Source organism: Cornus florida, unplaced genomic scaffold (assembly GCF_030987335.1).
Source record: "Cornus florida cultivar Cherokee Brave unplaced genomic scaffold, ASM3098733v1 CherokeeBrave_3.0.0_Hap2_Chr08, whole genome shotgun sequence".
In the NCBI taxonomy this organism is placed as follows: Eukaryota; Viridiplantae; Streptophyta; class Magnoliopsida; order Cornales; family Cornaceae; genus Cornus; species Cornus florida.
Genome location: NW_026775578.1, coordinates 31448498 through 31469735, shown reverse-complemented (window position 1 = coordinate 31469735; position 21238 = coordinate 31448498). Strand labels below are relative to the sequence as shown.

The 21238-nt window shown below is 36.0% G+C and overlaps 2 protein-coding genes across 3 annotated transcripts; both read right to left on the bottom strand.

Annotated features, from left to right (window-relative positions):
• Positions 1-2345: 2345 nt before the first annotated feature.
• On the bottom strand, positions 2346-9755 carry LOC132271123 (uncharacterized). 2 transcript variants are annotated; one of them, XM_059772400.1, is made up of 6 exons: positions 9440-9755; positions 9157-9347; positions 9017-9062; positions 7621-7703; positions 7414-7530; positions 2346-2587 (listed from the first exon to the last, which is right to left on the bottom strand). In XM_059772400.1, exons 1-6 carry the CDS (start codon positions 9672-9674, stop codon positions 2516-2518), a joined length of 744 nt encoding a protein of 247 aa, XP_059628383.1. In that variant the 5' UTR covers positions 9675-9755; the 3' UTR covers positions 2346-2515. The 2 variants fall into 2 exon arrangements, with proteins under 2 accessions (XP_059628383.1, XP_059628384.1); XM_059772401.1 differs by having other exon boundaries at positions 9446-9754.
• A 530-nt stretch (positions 9756-10285) lies between these two features.
• Positions 10286-10936, bottom strand: LOC132271122 (histone H2B.3-like). Its single transcript, XM_059772399.1, has one exon. It carries the CDS (start codon positions 10850-10852, stop codon positions 10433-10435), a length of 420 nt encoding a protein of 139 aa, XP_059628382.1. The 5' UTR covers positions 10853-10936; the 3' UTR covers positions 10286-10432.
• Between the last annotated feature and the right edge of the window lie 10302 nt (positions 10937-21238).

Below are 21238 nucleotides of genomic sequence, written 5' to 3'. Positions count from 1 at the left end.
TAAGATGTAATATCATTGTTGGCAAAATAGTTAAAATGGACAAATAATGTTCAAAAAATTAATGAATTTATTGTTCTTTAAAAACTATTTTTTTTTCGGATTCTTGATAATTGTTTTCAGAATTACAAACCAAGCATACCCTTTGAAGATTAACTCTGAATATGTGTAATTACTCGCAAATCTTGGATATTTCTATAGAACTATTTCACTCCATTCACTAATTATTATTGAAAAAGTTTTTAATTTTTTTTCTTTATCTCACCCCTGGCATCTCACATTTTTTTTTTCTGCCAGTAAGAAAGATTACTAGGCAAAAACTTGAAATAAAGTGAAGACATCAAAATGTGGCCATAAGTAGTTTAATTTGCCCCTTGGAGAAAATATATATATAGATATATATATAGGAATGGTTTAATAGGTTATAAGTGGCACATTGACATGCCACTTTTTTGGTGATCACTTGGGGGCCTCTTCTTCCTGTCTTGCTCTCTTCTGTCTTGGCATTAAGTGAATGAATAGGGGAACATGCATAGATTTGCTAAGATACCCATGCCCTACATTGTGGAGCAAATCACTACTTTTTCCATCACCGTATTCAGAATTTAGTGTAGTTCTTGTCTCTTAGTGTTACTACTGTGTGTGTGAGAGAGATTTAAGTTAATTGAGTAAAATTTGTGGATTACATTCCTCCATCTTTAATATCTAATTTCTCCTAAATTAAGTACAATGAGCTTCATTTTATTTTATTTTTTCTATCCAACAGTACAAGCCCTCTTCTACCCATAACTTTCTTCTTCTTTTTTTTTTCTTTTTTTTAACACCACCGTCATTGTTAGGACTTGAACCCACATTTTTCTCCTAATTAAGGAGCTAATAAGAGATCTTGCATGTGTCCTAAGCCAGAGAAGAAGAAAAAAATTTATTGTTGGGTTAGGATCTAGTGGGACTTGAACCCTACATTTTGCCCTTAACATGACTTGAAGCCTACACTTATCCTTGGTTAGTGATTATTGTTGGGTTAGGATCTGTGTTTTGATCATGTGAATTTCTTTTGGGTTGCCCTTAATATGACTTGAGGGTCCAATCCATTTGTTTGGGTCTTTTTCTGACATGCATAGATACTTGCATTGAGAGTTTTTGGCTTTGGAATATAGATTGAGAAACTCCACTGTTGAGTCTGGGTTTTGAGTGTTGCATGGACACTTGGGTAAGAGATACCTTCACAACCCTAACAAGCCCCAATCATGTTGTTTCAGAGTCATTGTTTATCCTAAGAGAACTTAACTCTCCTTCTACTTTAAAAAGCAAAAAATATTGCCCTTGGTGGATGTATATTCATTACTCCTATATTTTGAGAATAAAAAAAAAATAAAAAATTGTTGATATTTTCAAGCTTTCCAGCGCTCGCAAAATATAATAGCTTTCCAAACCTGGAAATTATATATTTCCATTTTTCTAATACTCTCCGACTGATGCATGTAAACAAAATACAATAGAGATGTAAACAAGCATATGCATGCCTACATGTGAAAATGCATACACCAACTAAAAGGAAAGGAGGAAAGGGAAAAAATCGGTGGAATAGGAAAAAAAAAATTGGTGTAACTTTAAACTAAACTGTTTTCCAATTCCACCAATTCCAGTTTTCAAGGTTGCATGGAATTGGAGCTTTAAAAATTAGAATTGGTGAAATTGAAAAAAAGCAACTCAAAATTGAACTAAAATTTTCTTCAATTCCATACAACCGAACGCAGCCTTCATGTATTTCAGCTGAAAATTTTGTATACTCCACATAAGAAACTTTACCTGTCTTCATTTAAATCCCATCATGTACATTAGTCTACTGAATCATAGAAAAATTTAGTAGGATAAGCAAACTAGTGACCACTCTCAAATAGATATCTAATAAACATCTCAAATAATTTCCTTATTAGGTGTACTAATTAAACTGAGTTATACCCTAAAATTTTGAGTTACAACATTTTGTGCCACCCTTAATGTAAAGTAGCTGGAAATGGTTCATTGTCTAATTGCTGGCTGTTCTGTGAAACCATCATTTTAGTTGAAGTCACAAGAACATTATTTGGGCAGCAGAGGCAATCTTGTAAAATAGCAATGGATGCATCCAAGCAAGTAATTGTAATTCGTCCGACATCAAATAATAAATGAAAGCAGACATCCTGCCTTGAGGTTTTCCGAGACCTTTAACCAATCAATCATGCCAAAGTTTTATCAGTCCAAAAATTTGATGAACTGCATTTAGATGAAATGAACCAAACAGAGTGGACCGGCAGAAAATATGTCAGGGAGTGGTAGCAATGATGAAAGAAACTGATTCAAACAAGTTTGAAAATATTTGCTTTTTAAATAAGATTTCTTGGCTTTTCTTCTAAATGAAAGAAAGCCAGGGAACGTACGTAGTAGCGGTACATCGGTGTCAATGGTACAAAACAAACAGATAAATGAAGAAGCCAATAAATCAAATACATTGGCAGACTAGCCCATTTCTGCAATCTCAAATCTCACCTGTTCCAAGAGCCTGCCTTGAGGTATCGCCTGAAGCCCATGCTTGATAGTCCTTTACTAGCTGCAGAACCACAAAAGGAAACAAAAAATATATATATTACCAGAGCAGAAATATCCAAAATGAGCACAAAACAACCTCATAGAAAGCCAACCAAAATCAACCACCACAACAGAATCTTAGCCAAAACATTTTAAGTAAATAAATGGTATGAACTGGAGAAGAGGAGAGAAAAACAAAAAAAAGAAAAAGGCAAAGTTTAATATAAGGTTTTGCTCCCGAACTTAAAACCCATAAGCAGGTCAGGCCCCTTCAAGCACAAACAACAGTGCTCTAGTGAAGAAAAAAAAAACCACTTCGTACCTAGTAACAAAATTTCCTAGATCTTCTAGAAGAATGTTTACAGTCTGGTGTATCAAAGGCATGCATATAGATATTATAACAAATGAACACTCAGCAAATGAACTAGGAGAAATCTATCATTGTAAATGACAAATCCCATCCACACAGATTAGAGTATTAGTTATGTTTCATTAGCCTATCTTGCATTCTCTCTTTTTTCCTTAGAAGGCCTTGAACGGAGCTTTTCTAACCCTTGAGTGCAGAAACTTCCTGACAGAAAATCGCGCGCGCACATATGCCAGACAAGACCTAGATGTGTTTATTAAACGACCCTTCCAAACAGAACTTGTACACCAACTTTTTCCATCCTAATTTGATATCAGCAACTCTAAGAAACTCTGGTTGGTTTGATGATCAAGTGAAAAAAAGGCAAAGAAAAGGAAAGTGAAAATAATATCCCACATACTTTGTTTTCTGATTATATAGAATTGGAATCGGGAAAAAGAAAAGGAAAGTGACATGGAAAGTTACAGAAATTATCTGTTTCTCCCCCTTGCATATCATTTCCCCCTGTTTTCCATGGAAACCAAACAGATGATGATTTCCTTTGCATTTTCTTTTAATTTCCCTCATTAATCTGTGAACCAAATAGAGCATAAAAAGATTCTTAAGGTAAGAAATAGATATCATAACAGAATTCAACCTAGAAGCAGTCCTTTGCTCAAAAATGTGTCAAGTATTCATGGAAAAGCAGGATATAAATGGGTGGGATCACCACCTTTCAACCTTAATTTCAATTTTTAACTAGTCAGGATGTTTAAGTTTTGCTTCCTAAAACTTCTTAGAGTATTCATTGATTGACTCTTTCCCAGCAAAATGGTCTTTCCATCTTACTGATGAAGCTAAAAGAAATTGCTTACAATCTAAAAGTTCTATGTTAAGTATTGCACCCTCATGATCAAACCATTAATGCAACGCAATATTATTAGCAGAAGTGCTACAGCTTGTTTCTTTTACTCAGGTACTTGATTAAACCAAAGCTCAACAATTTCATGATGTAACCAGAGAGTGATATCTTTCTCTTAGACAGCTCTTACGAATCTTGCCAGTTACATAATGTCCTAAATTTTTTGTGGGATGATTTTTTCAGTTAAAGTGAACAAACTGTCCTAAGTTGTGGCAATTCTTTTTGTTCTTTTAGACATCTATGTCAGTCCAGCACTCCAGCCTCCTTACCAAATTATCACACCCAACAACTATAAGCAGATAATCTCAAGTCGCGGTAAAGTCTGGTTACATTACTGCTAACACTATCTTTTAATATATTTTAATTTCAAAAAAAAAAAAAAAAAAACACTATTAGGGTTTTGCAACTAACCCCCTTAAGTCTGAACTAAGAAAAATGTACACTTAAGGACATAACTGTCAGCTGCCGTTAACGGAAATGTTAAAAGACAATTTTACCCATCTTGTCAGCCCTCCAGTCACTTCCGCTGTAAAGATTCTGATCAGAGCATTACTGGCCCTAGCTCTTGAACAGCGGAGGGAATAACCGGGACTGGTTCTCCCGACCCTTCTTTCCTTTAGGTCTTCCTCCGGAGGTTGACCAGATTGGTTGAAGATTCCTACCCTGACCATGAATTGAATCTTGACATTTTGGAAATTATTCACTTAAGCGGATTATGTGGAAGCTAGCAATCTCAACAGCCAATCAGAAATTGACAATTCACCCAACCTATGCATAATTAGAGGGGGGTTTAATGCAATTTACCAACCGAAAATCAAAACATATCATGCATGAACTGTGAAACCCAATTTATCAATAATGTAATGGTTTTAAAATTAATTAATAACTTAAATATTCATTTATATTACTCATAAATGCTGCTATAAATAAGAATCTTAACAATAATATACTACCAGCTATTTGCGCAATTGAAAGAATAAATGTAAACGTAAAAGAAGGTGTTAAATGGTAAGAGGGAATAGAATTGAAGAAGAGGTTGATCAAGGAGACCTCAGTGGGGGTAGACTTTCTGAATTGTCCGAAGGGAACAGATAAGGAATAGTGCATGCCCCGTAATTAAACTTGATCAGAGTAATCAGCAATGGAAATTTGAAAACAAATCGACAAGTATGGGAAATGTGTGTTGGTTTGGTTTAGAATCACAAGTATGGCCAATATATATATGTGTGTGTGTGTAGACAGAGAGAAAGAGGAAGCTGATCCTCCATCAAATTCTTTTGTCAAATTTCTAGACCACGTCATGCTGTCAAATTCTAGGCATGGCCAGCAAACTGAATTGAAATTTGAAATGAATAAGGAAGATAGTCTGAACAATAGATTCAAAGAGATTAAGAATTTGAAGACGGACACCATCTTTTCAATTGCAAACCCACCTCTCGGTGCTCCCAATAGGTTGCAAACCCACTTCACGGTGCAAACCCAATATAGAATATTCTCCAAGTTAGGTTGTGAAATTTAGCTCACAACTGACTTCATGTATATACATACATACATACATACATACACACACACACACACATATATACACATACATATACATACATAGAGAGAGAGAGAGAGAGAGAGAGCATGAGCTATAGATATATGTATGTATGTCTGCGCGCGCGCATAAAGAGAGAGTGATGTATAGAGAGAGAGCAATAGAGAGACAGAGAGAGGGTGTTTTGGGGAAGAAGATGACATTAGGGCTTTTTAATTGGTATTAAAGGTCAGAAGGGTATTTTTGTCATTTTCACTATTGGTCACGTGACAAGTTTGGCCTATTGTACCATTCACTTTTAAACGGCACAATAACTGAATAACGGCAAGGGGGATTTTGCTACAAAACGGGATAGTTTAGGGGGTTAAATGTCAAAATAATGGTTGAAGGGGTTAGATGCTGGTCAATGCATAGTTCCCAGGCATGGTGTTGGGTGGGTTTGCAATTCACCCTATTATTTACTTCAAAGTACTCATTTTGTTGATATGAGCAATAGAATTTGTTCTAAAACTCAGCAGGAGCAGTGGGGAAAGAAAGAAAGAAAGAAAAAAACAGCAACAGAATTCCATCATCTTATGTCAAAATTTAAAGGCAAAACATCTTTCACGTCATCCATGCTACCGTGACTTTACTATTTTGTTCCAAAACTCATGCTCCTCAAAATTACAAGGTTAAAGAGAGAGATCTTGGAATGAGGAAATAAGAAGAGGAAATCAAAGACTATATAACGCGGTGGAATTACATTCAACTACTTTTGAAAGGTAAACCTTTTCCATAGAGGCAAGTGCCTTCTTAAACATTTTGAGAATTGCCCCCTAATTGTATTCGAAATTTTCATGTTCATACATATAATTAAGGAGAACATAAATTAGTAATGTTCTTGCATAAACGATTCAAGCATAGTTCTGGGTTAAATCCCTGGTTGGGAGAACATTTATTGAGATTTTCTCTCCACAGATAGGTGTGAGCTTCATATTTATTGCAACCTGCATTGAATCATGCAAGGTTACCCTAAACATTTGGGGTCTGGTTGAAGTTGGATTTTTTTTTTTTTCATTCTAGATCTAGGAGAGTAGACCACCTTTTCTAGTAAATCATATATTCATATGCCATCATATCATTTCTCACAGCCTCAACCAACGTTTTTGTCCTGGTTGAACTCAGCTTCACATTTTAAAACCACATCATTGCAACAGCATCAGTTCACCACTACCTCCCAAAGATTGAGGGTTCAATTCTCCATAGGGAGAAAGTATTAAATACCCCGGGGTATGGTACCCCGGGCAGTGGGAGCCATTGGATCATGGATGTGGTGGTGGGCCCCACCACATCCAAGGTTGGGACAACTCGGGGGTACCATACCCCCGGGGTATTTAATACTTTCTCCTCCATAGGGTGAGTTTATTTGCCAAACCCACAAAAAAAAAAAGTTTCAGGAAACAATGAGGCCTGAGGAGAGAGGAGGTAAAAGGTAGGAGGAGAAATTTTAGAGCAAATACAGTAGGTATCAGGTAAAAAAATGTTGCGGAGACAGGATTTGACAGGTTATCACATGTGAAACGTAAATTCTCATGATTCAGCAAGAATCTTATGTTATAACCCCATAAACTGACAAAAAATATATTTCAATTTTGTCAATATCACCATTTTTACAGGACATATTCAAATTTAAATTAGATAATCAAATATTTCAGATTTATAAAGCACAAAAATAATCCAACACCATCAGCAAGATGCCAAGAACCTTAAGTTATAACTCCATAAACTGACAAAAAATATATTTCAATTTTGTTGATGTCACCATTTTCACAGGACATATTAAAATTTAAATTAAATAATCAGATATTTCAGATTTATAAAGCACAAAAATAATCACAACATCAGCTTATTATGAAGATGTGACAGAATTATAACAGCTATATAATAAATTAACGGAGTTTGCGAATGCTACAAGACTAAATTACCTAGTACAAGCCTACAAGGTTCTTTGTTGTTACTCTGCTTTCAGAGAAATAAATTAAAAAAGATGTTTTTACAAACCTGTGCCATAAAGCGAGGAAGCATAATCCTCAATACTTGTTCGAGGACTTGGGTGCCAGTCGATTCAATGGCTTGTACTGGAATTGCTCGAAATGCAAAGGGAACCTCAATGCTGACCTGGAGTTCACATAACAATGCCAACAGCAACCGTGAGAAAAATCCACAATCATTTATAAAGCAATGTGCCACATAATGAACAATCACCACCTCAATTACTGCATCTGAAGTGAGTTGCTGGGTCAATGAGTTGCTCCGATTCGTATTGCACGATATTATATTCACCATAGAAGCTGCATGCCCACACCAAATCAATGTCAAAGCACTCCTGAAAAAGCATTACATATTCAATTCAGAACCAAATGACACGGAATGATCATTAGTTCATTACAGGAACTCTTATGTCAAGTTTTTCACTTTGACAAACAAGTCCATTATAAGTGATGGCACACAGCAAAAGTCCAACTCCTCAACTACTTTGCAATTGCCAAGTACTATAGAGGATTTCTCCCCTCTCAGTTCCTCGCATGATGTGTCACACTGCCACACCCAGCAGATTGGCAATTGTGATGATTGTAGCATCACAGCAACCAGATGTTTCTAAGTTACAGCAAAGAGATAAATTATTTAACAAGGACTCAAAGTTAGGCTTACTTCCTTTGTTTAACTAGGATTCAGAGAGAGAGACAGCAGAGAATCGCAAATATTGGGTTACTTCCTTGGTCAAACTAGGATTTTATATATATAAATATACATATAGAGAGAGAGAGAGAGAGGCCAGTGCCTGAAGGCTAAAGGTCAAAAAATTCAGAATCTAAGTAAATGCGAGAGGATAAACAAGCCAATGAAAAAAAAGGGCACACAAAAAACCCAGAGAGTAGGAATCTTCCAGGAGGTGGAATTTATCAAGCAGATTGTAAATCCTTAGCTTCAAAAATAGTATCCACAACCAGGTAAAACTTTGAATGCAACGAAATACACTAATGATCAACTTGATTTAGTCAGAAGTTAATTAAAATTCACTAATTCAGGAAAAATATATATATTCAGTTAGATACATAATCAGAACTACTAATGATATATACATGACACGGTTCTAGTCAAGTTCATTGTATATAAACATCCATCTCAAAAAGAACCAAATTATAGTTCCATTCACTAATTCAGGAAAAATATATATATTCAGTTAGCTACATAATCAGAACTACTAATGATATATACATGACACGGTTCTAGTCAAGTTCATTGTGTATAAACATCCATCTCAAAAAGAACCAAATTATAGTTCCATCAACCCTGAGATCTACTGCCATGACAATGATAGTCCGTAAGCATAATCAATTGAACACTACTTGCAAACGAAGAGCTCTTGAAATCAATTTGCCCAACGCCTTCCACTGGACAATGGTAGACATTTGACTATATACATCTTATTTGACTCGTAAAGATCAAAGCTCTTCCTCATAACAATAGAGTACCAAATTCATCCAACTAATGTTTCTATGGTATAATAGTACAATTTCGCCATGTAATACAAATATAAGTATGCATTTTCCTGAATGTAGCATACTGCAACAAAAAATATAAGACTAAATGAATCCCTTACCATCGAACTTCTCGTTCTGTGCAACCACAATTGGTGAGCCCTCAAGCTGCCATTGATCAACATAATAATGCTAATAAGCATCGTCACAAAATGATAGTCTAATACAACAAATTAAGCAAAATGAAAACACACACACATACCTTGCAGGACAAGAGGTTAATGCAACAACCATTTGGTTGCTCTTCAACTCTAACCAACAAAACAGGGCACACTTCAAAAGCAAAGAACTTCAACCTATACACATAACACCTGAAGGTGTTGTCATCAACCCTCTCAATCCTTTCAGCATCCAGAACAGAGTACTGACTTGCAGGTAAACTCATATACTCTCCTGCAACCAAACACAACGGTCAGTCAAATTGTTGCAAATACCAATCAATCATTCAACAATAGCCATAGATTCAAAACAGATAACTCCATAACCATTACTTAGAGGCCGTTCTAATTGTTGTCTCACAGACACAGACTCGCTCCGTCGCCCGATGAATCGGGCTTTCGGGGCAGAATCGGCCGAAATGCGAAGCGAGGGTTTGGAGGATTCGTCAGGAGAGGAGGTTAAACTCAAGAAAACATGTTTGACAGAGAGAGAAGCTCTAGGGTTTTGGAACTGAAATGAAAGAGAGGACAAATGTGTGGAAGAAGAAGAGGCTAATGCCATGTCTTCTCTGTAACAAGCTTCGGCTTAAAGTGTGTGTTTGTGTGTGTGGATTTGGACTCGAAACAGAAAGAGAGCGCACTTGTGCGGTTAAGGATAAGGCCACGCGTGTAAGTAAGGGTGCCAAGACCCTGTTGCGTACTTTAGTGTCGACATCTAAAGTTTCGCTAACTTGTACCGGAGACAGACAAGTGAGGGAGCCAAGATGTGGGGCCACTTAGTGAGGGACCCAAGATGTCCAAATCTAGAAAGCGCATGACGCACACAATCTTCGTTCGTCCTCTCAGAGACTAGTTCTTGCTCGGATGCGCCGCTGGTTCAAATCATCCATAACGAAGCCAGGGGTTCTAATGTTTCAAAAAGATCAAGTTCTAACTAAAATCCGCCACTGGTTTAAATCAAAAAGGCTAAAGCGCGCAATTATTCAAATCACACAAATAGACCATAAAAAAAAATATTGTTTCTGTTTAAATAAATGAAAAAAAATGCAGCAGTGCCCTGATCAATGTTCGGCGTTTATAAAACCTTGCTAAAATGCGCCATTGTTATGTTCACTTTTCCAACAATTTCGAATGTAGCAAATTTAGGGCACCAAATGAAAGGGGCAAATAAACTTGGTTACTGAAATCGAAATTCAATTCATCATTGATAACAAGTTACAATAAACTTAGCCAAAACAGCAAAAGCTTTACATCTGAAACCCTAATTCAACTACAGATAACAACCGATTCAGCACAAATCGTAACTAAAAACCCTAATTTTCAAGAGCTGGTGAACTTGGTGACAGCCTTGGTGCCTTCAGACACAGCATGCTTAGCCAATTCACCGGGAAGCACAAGCCGGACGGCGGTCTGGATCTCCCGGGAGGTGATGGTGGGCTTCTTGTTGTACCTGGCGAGCTTGGAGGACTCCTGAGCCAGCTTCTCGAAGATGTCGTTGATGAAGCTGTTCATGATCCCCATGGCCTTGCTGGAAATGCCGATGTCTGGGTGGACCTGCTTCAGGACCTTGAAGATGTAGATCTTGTAGGTCTCCACATTCTTCTTCGACCTCTTCTTCTTCTTGTCGGTTGAAGACGCCTCCTTCGGCAGCTTCTTCTCCGCCTTGGGTTTCTTCTCCGCCGGAGCTTTCTCCGCTGCGGGCTTTTTCTCCGCCGGCTTCTTCTCTGCCTTGGGCGCCATGTGAGAGAGAGTGAGTGAAAGTTAAGAGAAAGAAAGTGGAAACAGAAATACTGAAAAGCTGATAAACTTTTGGCTTTGGTGATTGCTGATGAAACGCAGCAAGATGTGGATTTGTTTATATAGGCGTTTTGATGTGGACTCTAATTGGTCGGTTTCGAGGGACTTGGATCGTGGATGTGAACCGTCGATTTGAAAATGGAATGGCCGGTGGAGATTGTTTGGTTTGAAATTGAATTTCGTACGCTTTTTTCATATTTGGCGGTTTTTTGTCCTTTTACTCTGCGAGCCCAAATTTGAAATTTTTCACCCCGTCAGCCACTTGTTGAATTAAACTCCGGCACAAATTGAATTTTTGAACAACGTATCAGAGATAATTGGATTTCAGGCAAAATTTTATTTTAACAAAAATAATACTAATGAGGTGCAACGAATTAGGGGCTTTGAATCTGAAATTTTAAAAAAATATATTAGTTTAAATTTTAAACTATTTTTTCTTTAATTTTAAATCTAATCTATAAATTTAATACACAAACCGTTGAAAGTTGAATTTCGATTAATTCTCAAAAAGTTACGTGAAAATAACCGTTTGATTATAAGGTTGTGATTAAAAATAATTAAAAATGAACCATTCGGAATCATATATATTCGTGTCTACTCGAATAGACACCAAGCTCTCTATATACAAGGGCTTTGTCTTCATTGGCAATTCACTCAAAATTCAATGACTAAGGTTTAATTGTTTATTTGTTAGAAAGAGGAATAGTGTTTGGCGATATTAAACCAATTTCCTGGTTAAATGTGCTTATTTTAGCGTTGAGAAACAATGTTGTTTGAAACACTTCCAATACTAACTTTACAATAGCATTCTTTTATTGATTTGATGAAACGAGGGCTTTTTTATTTTTTTTGAAAAGTAAAATGGATAACCTTGTCTTTTAAAAAAAAATACTTAAATTTGTAGAACATTTGTATGTGGTGACCGTATGGGCGGACGGTGCGTGAGTGGGTGCAAAGTACTAGCAAACTATCATGTCGTCAGATTATGGGTATACAATTTCACATTGCCGAGAGTAAGGTTAAGTACTTATATGCGCTAATGATATTTTCAGATGGTATGAAACCTTTTGTGATAAAAATCAAGAACAAACAATGTAAAAATGTGCGATGAAGTGGGTTGTTACACTGGCCTAAAACATTTTTAAGAGTTAAGAAGAAAAAAAAAATAGCTTTTAACTATAAGAAATGGTTGTCAAAATTTAAGCACATAACTCATTTTGTTTGTTGATCCACTTAAAATCATTATTATTTTTTTAAAATTTGATTTTAAGTGTTGGTAAGAAAATAAATAAATAATTTTAAATGGTATATATTTTAACTCAGTTGAGCTTTGAATGAATCCTAAAATTTTAATTTTTAAAATTGTGTTCCAACTAAAGTGTCTATATTTTAGGTATTTGTTTTTTCTTAGACAATTTCATCAAATTTTATTTTTTTTTATTCCATTCTCTTATAAAGCTATACTACCATCAAATACAATAACACTTTTTCAATGTGCAATACTGTAAAATTAATTATAGAATTGTTTAAAAAATAATTATTACAAAACAAATATAAAAGTACTTTAATTGTAAAAAGTACTTTTCATGATATGTATTCCAAATACCTAACATTATTTTTACTAACAAGTTTATGTCAACTTTGCTGATAAACTATTACAACAACAATGCAAAACGAGTCATTATTTTGTTTTAAAACAAAATTTCAAACATATTTTTTAAACTATGAGCACTTTTAATTTGAGTTGGTAAAAAGCAACTCCATACATGCTTTTAGTGTCTAATTCTAGAAGGCTAGACACACTAGATAGTTGACTTGAATCTAAGTTTAGGAATAAAATTAGGGATAATTCCATAAAAAATGAAGTTTTGGGGTCGAAGGACAAAAAAATGAAGTCAAAATCAAAATTTTCTAATTAATGAAATTTTATGAAAGTCTGACGTAGATATGGAAAATTACTGTTTATCACCTTTTTATTCCCAAAATACCCTTGTATTGTTGTTATAAAATTATGTTACTACCCCTCTCATATACACAAAGAGAAGAGAAACACATATCTGCCAATCCTCTCAAACTTTACTTTTCTGGCATCTCCTGTTTCCTCAAACTCCCAAAACACGTCGTCAAAATCACCGAAAACGACGTAGCGAAGCCAGGATGGCCTACAACACTGTCGGAAGCTACGCCCAAGCCCTCGCCAACGTCGCCATGTCCAACCAAACCCAAGAAATTAAGAGATATTTGCTACTCTTTTTTTTTTTCTTTTTTTTTTTGAAAGGTAGATATTTGTTACTTTGATATTGTAAACCTTCAAGAAAAATGGAGAAAGGCCCAATTCTCATTTGTGAATATTCCAATTTTTATGGTGTGTTTTGGATTTCACAGACCCAGTTGAAGATTTTTTGTGGATCCAGAAGCATTTGCATCAACCTTTTGTATTGTCGAGTCGTGGATCGACCATTACAAAGGATTGTGTTGGTTTTTTCAAGATGTTTCGTGTTGGGTTTTTGAATCTTAGCTTGGATCTTGATTTTGCTTTTGTCTTGATATAGATTTTGAGTTTAAATCGGGTTTGGAGGAAAAGATGTTTTAGAGGGAACATAAAGGGGAGAAAAAAGATTTGCTATTTTTTTTTTTATAAAAAAAATGGGTTTCCTTGTTAGGTGTGTGAAAGAGAGAGATGGGAGATGGGATTGTTGGTTGTTCGTTTGAGAAGAAGGGTTGTCATAGATGAATTTCTCTCTCTATGAGAGGGTTAGCAGCATATAATTTCATAACAATAATAAAAGGATATTTTGGGAATAAAAAGATGACATATATAATTTTCCATGTCCATGTCAGACTTTCATAAAATTCCATTAATTTGGAAAATTTGATTTTTACTTAATTTTTTTGTCCTTTGACTCCCCAAAAACCCCATTTTTATGGAATTATCCCATAAAATTATCAATCAAAGATTCTCAAAATTGTCTCGCCCCAAATTCTAAAGACCCGAACCATGAGAAGAAAATGAAAAGAAAATAAGGAAAGAAGGGAGATCTAACCCGAAACCGAAATCCAAATGCGAAAGTGATACCACGTTAATCCTTACGGTTAACAACACCACAAGTGATACATCAACAATGCAATGTTAATTGTTTGGATTTTACACACACAATTGGCAAAATAGTATAATAAAAGCACACACAAGTAAAAACGAGATTTATGTGACTCGACAAATTCCCTACATCCATTGGCGAATAACCACTATTTTTATTTCAAAATTTTATCACACATTTTTTCTTTTCTTACAAACTCAACTCACTTTTTCTCTCTCTACAATATCTATTTTCTCTCTCTACCTCTCTAACCAAACCCATAAAGTATTGAAAACCCAATTCCTTGTTGAACAATAATTATACCACTTACTTACAAACAGTTATCAAATCAATATTAACTCTAAAATATAAACACAATGAGACACAATTTCTTTCACAAATTTCAGTCTTCCAAAGTAAAAAAATAAATTCATTTATGCAATTTTGAGCCACAAACCCAACAATCTCCACTGGCTCAAAATTCGTCTTCACATGCTCCTCCATAACTCCACCTTGACTAAAGATCTCTCCATCTTGAATCTAACATCTTATTTTTTGTTGTCGTTTTTCGTCGTTCCGCCACACTCATCTATTCCTATCAAATTCCAAGTTTAAATAATTAAACATGGAATCTACTTTCGCATCACCAAATCGAACTCTTCCTGCTTGTGGAATAAAGGTTGGTGCTTTTGCAATTGCCAATACTTTTTCCTTCTCTTAATCCTCCAATTTAGCAGATTTGGATACAGGCTTCCATTCTGTCTTTGCAATTGCTCCACTTAGCATAGTATTTCCCAACAATATATAGAGATTATTGACATTCCTTCTCAAAAGCATAACATGTGGTCTTCTTCTAATCTTCATTAATCCATTATTCACTTCGCACCAACAATCCTTGGAATCCAATGCTCCCACAAAGATCACATTCCTTCTAACATTTGTAATATGACTCACATTCATTAAAGTTCTTGCAAAACCATTCGTTGTCTTGATTTTGATTATTCCAATTCCAATAACAATACAAGAAGCATTATTCCCCATAATTACCTTACCACTCACACATTTATATGTAGCAAACCACTTTGTACAAGGACATGCATGAAAGGAACAAATAGAATCAAGTATCCACTCTCTAGCTTTTCCCTTGTCATTAATGTTTAATAGTACTTTATCATTATAACTACATTCTTTTGTATTCTCAAACACCATAATATGAGTGGATGCACTTTGTTTTATTTCCAAACAATACCACTGAATATGCCTTTTACTTCCACATTTGTAGCATATTTTCTCTGACAATGGCATAAAATTTCTTGAAGCTCCAAATCTCTTATTCTCTTAAGCAATAAGAGCTTGAGCCTGAGCATCATAACTCTCTCATTATTCAATTTTTCAGTAGAAAACAAAACATTCTTAACTTGTTCTACTGGGATGGTATCTCTCCCATAAAGCAAATTATTGAATAAATATTTATGGGTAGAGTATACTGATGTTAACAAAATAATTGTTTTATTATCATTACTTAACTTGGCATTAACATTAGATAAATCACAAATAATTTTATTGAACTTACCAATATGATATTGTAGGCTTACCCCTTTTTTAATTTTTTTTTCTCTCCTAAAGGAATACAATTCTTGCTTCAAGATTAACCGATTGGTGAGATTATTTCCTATATAAAAATTCTCTAACTTCTTCCATATGTCCGCTGCTGAATCTTCTTCTATCACATCATACACAATATCATCCGCCAACGTCAATCAAATCGCACTCGTTGCCCTCGAATTAATCTTCTCCCAACCTGCATCTTCTATCTTTTCCAGTTTCTTAATTACCCAAAGCTTCTAGTAAACCTTGCTGAATTAGTAAATCCCGCATCCAAACTTGTCAAAGGTTGAAGCTCCTTCTTCCATCAAATTTCTCGAACACGTATTTTCTTTCTGTAATAGTTGCCGCCATGGTTTTAATACCACTTGTTATGATTTCACACTCACAATTGGCGAATATAATAGCTGGTGGCTCATGCCTATATATAGTTACAAGTTGCGTTATACGTCAACCCAAGATGTGTCTTCCTCTCCAAGACTTCGAAAAGGGACTTTTGGAACACTAATAGGCATTAAATGAAAAAAAAAAAAAAAAAAAAAAAAAGAAGAGAAACTAAGTACTATATTTCAATTTGATGTGGAAACACCGTTGACCTAGAAATTGATCCAAAGTTCAAGTTTAGAAAGGTTCTTAGCTATGGATTAGGTTAAAAGCAAAATGTATATGAGAGTATAGATAGTAATTAAAATAAATAATGATTCAAAAAATTACATAAAATTTTGAATCTCGAATTGCATTCCTAGATAAAAGCGCGCACACAAATAAAAATGAGATTTATATGGTTTGGTAAATTGCTTACATCTACAAGCGAAAAATAACTATCCTTACTTCAAAAATTATTACACAGTTTTTCTCTTATCACAAACTCAACTCATTTTCTATCTCTCCACAATTATTTCTTTTCTCTCTCTACCTCTCTACCCAAACCCATCTCTACTTATAAAGTCTTCAAAACTCAATTCGTTGTTAGACAAGAATTATACCACTTGCCTACAAAGAGTTACCAAATCAATCTCAATTCTAAAATAGAAACACAATGAGACACAATTTCTTTTACAAATTATAGTCGTCCAAAATGAAAAAAAAATAAAATAAAATAAAAAATAAAAATAAAAAACTAATTTATACAATCTTTAGCCAACCCAACATTAACCTCACCTTAACATCATATCGCGATGACAAATGAATGCAAATAATTGGATAAGTTCCGTTTTTGGTTTGAAAAGATATGAAAAATAAAATATTGAATGCAAGTGAGATTCCATTTCAATAATCAAGTTAAAATGTTCTCATTCAACCACTAAAACATTGATTTAAAACCCCAAAGCAAGTCCCGAAACACATCCTTAAAGAATAAGGGAAAGAAAAGGAAAAAAAATAAACCAGTGTTGCACCTGTGCAAAATATTTTGCATGGGTGTTTGGAATAGTTGGTGCTAACGAAATCAACTTGCGGCCCATTTAGTCTGACCACGAGTTACAACCAATTAGTCATTTTCTCGTGTTTGAAACCCTATCCCTTGGTTGTCCACAGCCACAGACCTAGCATAGGCCCAATGGGGAAAGATGCCCCCACTGGAAATTTTTTATTTATATTACTATCTAAATATTTTGTTAAAATTTTAATAATGCCCTCACTTAACTTTTTGAAAAATACTCCATTATATACTCTTGGCCCCACTGATTTTTTTAGATCCAAAAGATTTTAATCAATTATCTCCCTATAGTTAAGTAATTAGGTTCTTGTGATTAATATTTTATTATTTTTTTAAAATTATCTTTAACTTCATTTTCTCAACTTAATACTGTAACAGCCTACTCTAGCACATAATATAATATTGTTCGTTTTGGGCTCATGCCCACACGAATTTGTTATTTGGTTTTACCTTAATGTTGCGTTTGGTGTGCATGAATAAAATGTAACGGATTGTATTGCCAAATCCAACCATTCATTTGTTTAGTATGCAATTTAAATCATTTTCCCAAAAAAATCTCATGTTCCAAGTTTAAAAACTACCACCACCATCACCACAAACACTGCCGCCGCCTCCTTCCACCACCACCACCACCATCACAATCACCTGTGCATTTCACTACTGCCACCTTCATTGCCTTTCACCACCACTACCAATGCCACCACCACCTTCCACCACTACCACCTTCGACCACCACCACCGTCATTGCCACCACCCCTGTCACTATTACCGCCCCCATTGTCATCACTACCGCTACCTCCTCCACCACCACATACACCATTGCGATCTTCCACTACATTTACCATCGTTAGTGCCACAGCCAACATTGTTGCTGTAATGTTCCTAAATTTTATCATTTTTCAATTTATGGAATTTTATGATTTTCGGGGGTATTTTCGTCTTTTCTCGTTTTACTAACCAGACACCGTGGGGTGTGCCGGATGCGTCAGATAGTGGTTTGTGACATCTCTTTGGGTTTAGAACTCTTGGAAATGTATCGGTGGCCATTTCAGCACTTTTCTGTTTTTCAGACCGGGAAGTCCCGGCTAGGACTTGCTACTGAGACTGTTGTGTTCGGGAGTGGTGTCATGGGTCAATTTTATTTCATGCATAATTAATTTCTGTATATTTGCATTATTGTGGCTTAAATTTATGTGGATGTGATTCAGTATGTATATTTATATATTTAAGAAAAAGAAAAATCTTTTGGGAGATGAGACCCACTATTATTTCATTTAAGGCCTAGAGGCATTTTTTTTAGCCTTACTTTTCTTTCTTTTTCTCTCTCTACATAAGTCTCTCTCTCTCTTTCTCTCTCTCCCTCTTTCATTTTCTTTTTCTTTTCCTTTTCCTTTTTTGCTTCAAAATTTCAAATCTTGATTTCTCTCCAACCATTTGGAGTTTGCTTGTGCTGTTTGCGGCAAGTCGGAGAGCTTGTCAAGATCTACGATTTGATCGGAGCCAATCTCCGTTTGGCCACCTTTGGGGAATTCGAAATTCTAGGGTTTGGGGAAGGAAATTGGGGCTTCTTGTGGAATTGCACTCTAATTGAAGTAGGGGTCCTCCTAATACCTAAGTTTTGGTTCTATTTGTGTAAATTTCTTCTTTCTTTATCATGTCTATAGAATTATTAAACTTTAGTATGAAATTAGGGTTTATTAATGCCTTTGATATGATAAATTATGTTATTGTGTATGTGATTATGTAATAAGCATGCTTATAGTTGAATTTGCACATGTTTTACCTTGGTTGATGATTGATCTGGTTGTATGAGATTTCTAAATCTTGCCATAATCTTTCCTTAATTATTATAATATGCAATGATGGAGTTGTTCTTGGTATAATGATGGACTCATGACTTTGAGAATGAATGGTTATATATGGCATATCATGGCATAAAGAGGGGTTTTGGAAATGGATTGAAAAGGAAAAAATTTCTTTATATTGAAAGCGAAGTTTTTGATAATGGAAGGGAAGTTTTTGTTTTTTTTTTTTTTAAATAAACCGGATTTCGCGAGTTCAGGGCTAGCTTGATCTAGAGGGAGCACGGCCCGGTATTGGGCGTGAAAAAGTTGATACTAGACCCTATAACGGTTGCCAGGCATTGCCATAATTGGAACCGAAGATAGTCATCAATCTCGCCTCGGTAAAGTCAGTTAGCGGGTTTTCAAAAGTTGTAGGTTTGACCGATTTAGACTAAGTTGGAAACGGAGTGCATTACATTTCATTATCATGCACGGCACTAGTAGAACTTGTGTTATATGCTGGGAATATTTTTTGCTTATTGTAATGTTCCACATACCCCAAAGCATGATTCCTTCATCTCGTTTCCCTTACGTGTTATGTGACTCAAGGGAGTTCAAAACTAACGTCTTAGGCGACTTCTACTGGGTTTGATGCTCACCCCTTAACTCAATATTTTTAAGCTCGGGAAAGGAGGTGGTGGAAGAAAATCCACCATAAGTTTAGCGGACTATAAGTTATTTCACCTTCTTTTGTATAAAGGACCCCATTCCTTTATGTAAAACAACACTTTGGAAGAATGTAATTGTTTTGTGTAAAGCATAACCATATTTTGTAAGTTTAATTTTGATAGTATTTTGATGTGTTCGGGACTATGTATAATATTGTGTTTTGTATGGAAAATGATGTGTAATTTGGGAAGTTGATTAATATATTTATCTCAGGAATGCTATTTATGTTGCCGTGAATTCAGAAATTGTTTGTATATCAGGTTTTGTACAGGTCAGCTCACAATGGGCCTAGTTTATCTGATGTTTTAGCTACAGATAGCAGCATTTCAGGCCTGTCGGCCAGCTGACAAGGACCATCAGCCGGCTGACAGTGCAATTTTTGGTATTCCAGTAGGTCGTGTTAGTGATAATGTTGTTTTGGCCGCCTGATAAGCATTGTCAGCTGACCGAACCCTTTTGTTAATCGGCCGATGTTGGATGATCGATTGGCCGACAGCTCTCTTTCCTAAAGTCCTGAGAGTGAGTAGTTTTGGAAATCGTTTCGGTCGACTGACCATCTCAGCCAGCCAGCCAACCATGTACTTTTAGCCGGCCGATGAACGGCCATCAGCCGGCTGACATTACCCATCGACCTGCACCTTAACTTTTTCTTCTGAGTTGTAGTTTAGAGCATACTTTGGACTTTTGAATGAATTGAGTACTACTTATGGACATAGGAAATGACGATTGTACCTTTGTTGACCTCGGGTTTGGGTAGGGGCCCGGTTAACGGTCCTGACTCATGGGTTCGGGTTGTTATAGTTGCTGCCTTCCACCATCACCACACCGCCTTCCACCACCACCACACCGTTGTTGCCTCAACAACCTTTCATCGTCGCCATCGCCACCATAACCTTCCACATTGCCTGTGCCTCCGACTTCCACCGCCACCATCTTCCACATTCCACCACCACTACCGCCACAGACCTTCAACACCACCTCTGCCTTCCACCGTCACCACCTTCCACCATCGCCACCTACTTTCACCACCGCAACCGCCTTCCTCCACCACCACCGCCTTCCACCACCACCGTTGCCATTTATTTTGACCAATGCCACCGACTTCCACCACCACCACCACATTTCACCACCATCGCCGCCATTGATTTTCACCACTGCCACCGCTTTCCACCACCGCCACCTTCACTGCCTTCCACCACGACCATCACCACCGTTACCTCTACTGCCTTCCATCATCGCCACCTTCCACTACCATTACCCACACCACTATTTCCTTCCACCACCATCACATTACTACCACTGCTGCTGCCTTCCACTATCGCCACTACCGCTGCCTTCAAACACCACTACTGCTTTCCACCATCGCCGCCATTTCTTTTAAAAAAAAATTAGAAAAATGTTATTTTGTTAATTTAATTTATTTGTCAATTAGGGGTATTTTCAAAAATTTATTTTGAAATTCATTTCTTTCTAAATTTTAATTTGATTCAATCAATCACTAAAATGATTATTATCATTCTATTTTAACACATTTCATATTTACAATCAAATAATAGAATGAGAATTCCCATTCCATTTATACACACCAAACCAACATAAAAAGGTTTACCAACAGGCCTGTAACCTAGCGGTACAAGGCTTCTACCTCCTAAAGGGAGGTCAGGGGTTCGAACCTCATTGGAGACAGTGCGGGTGA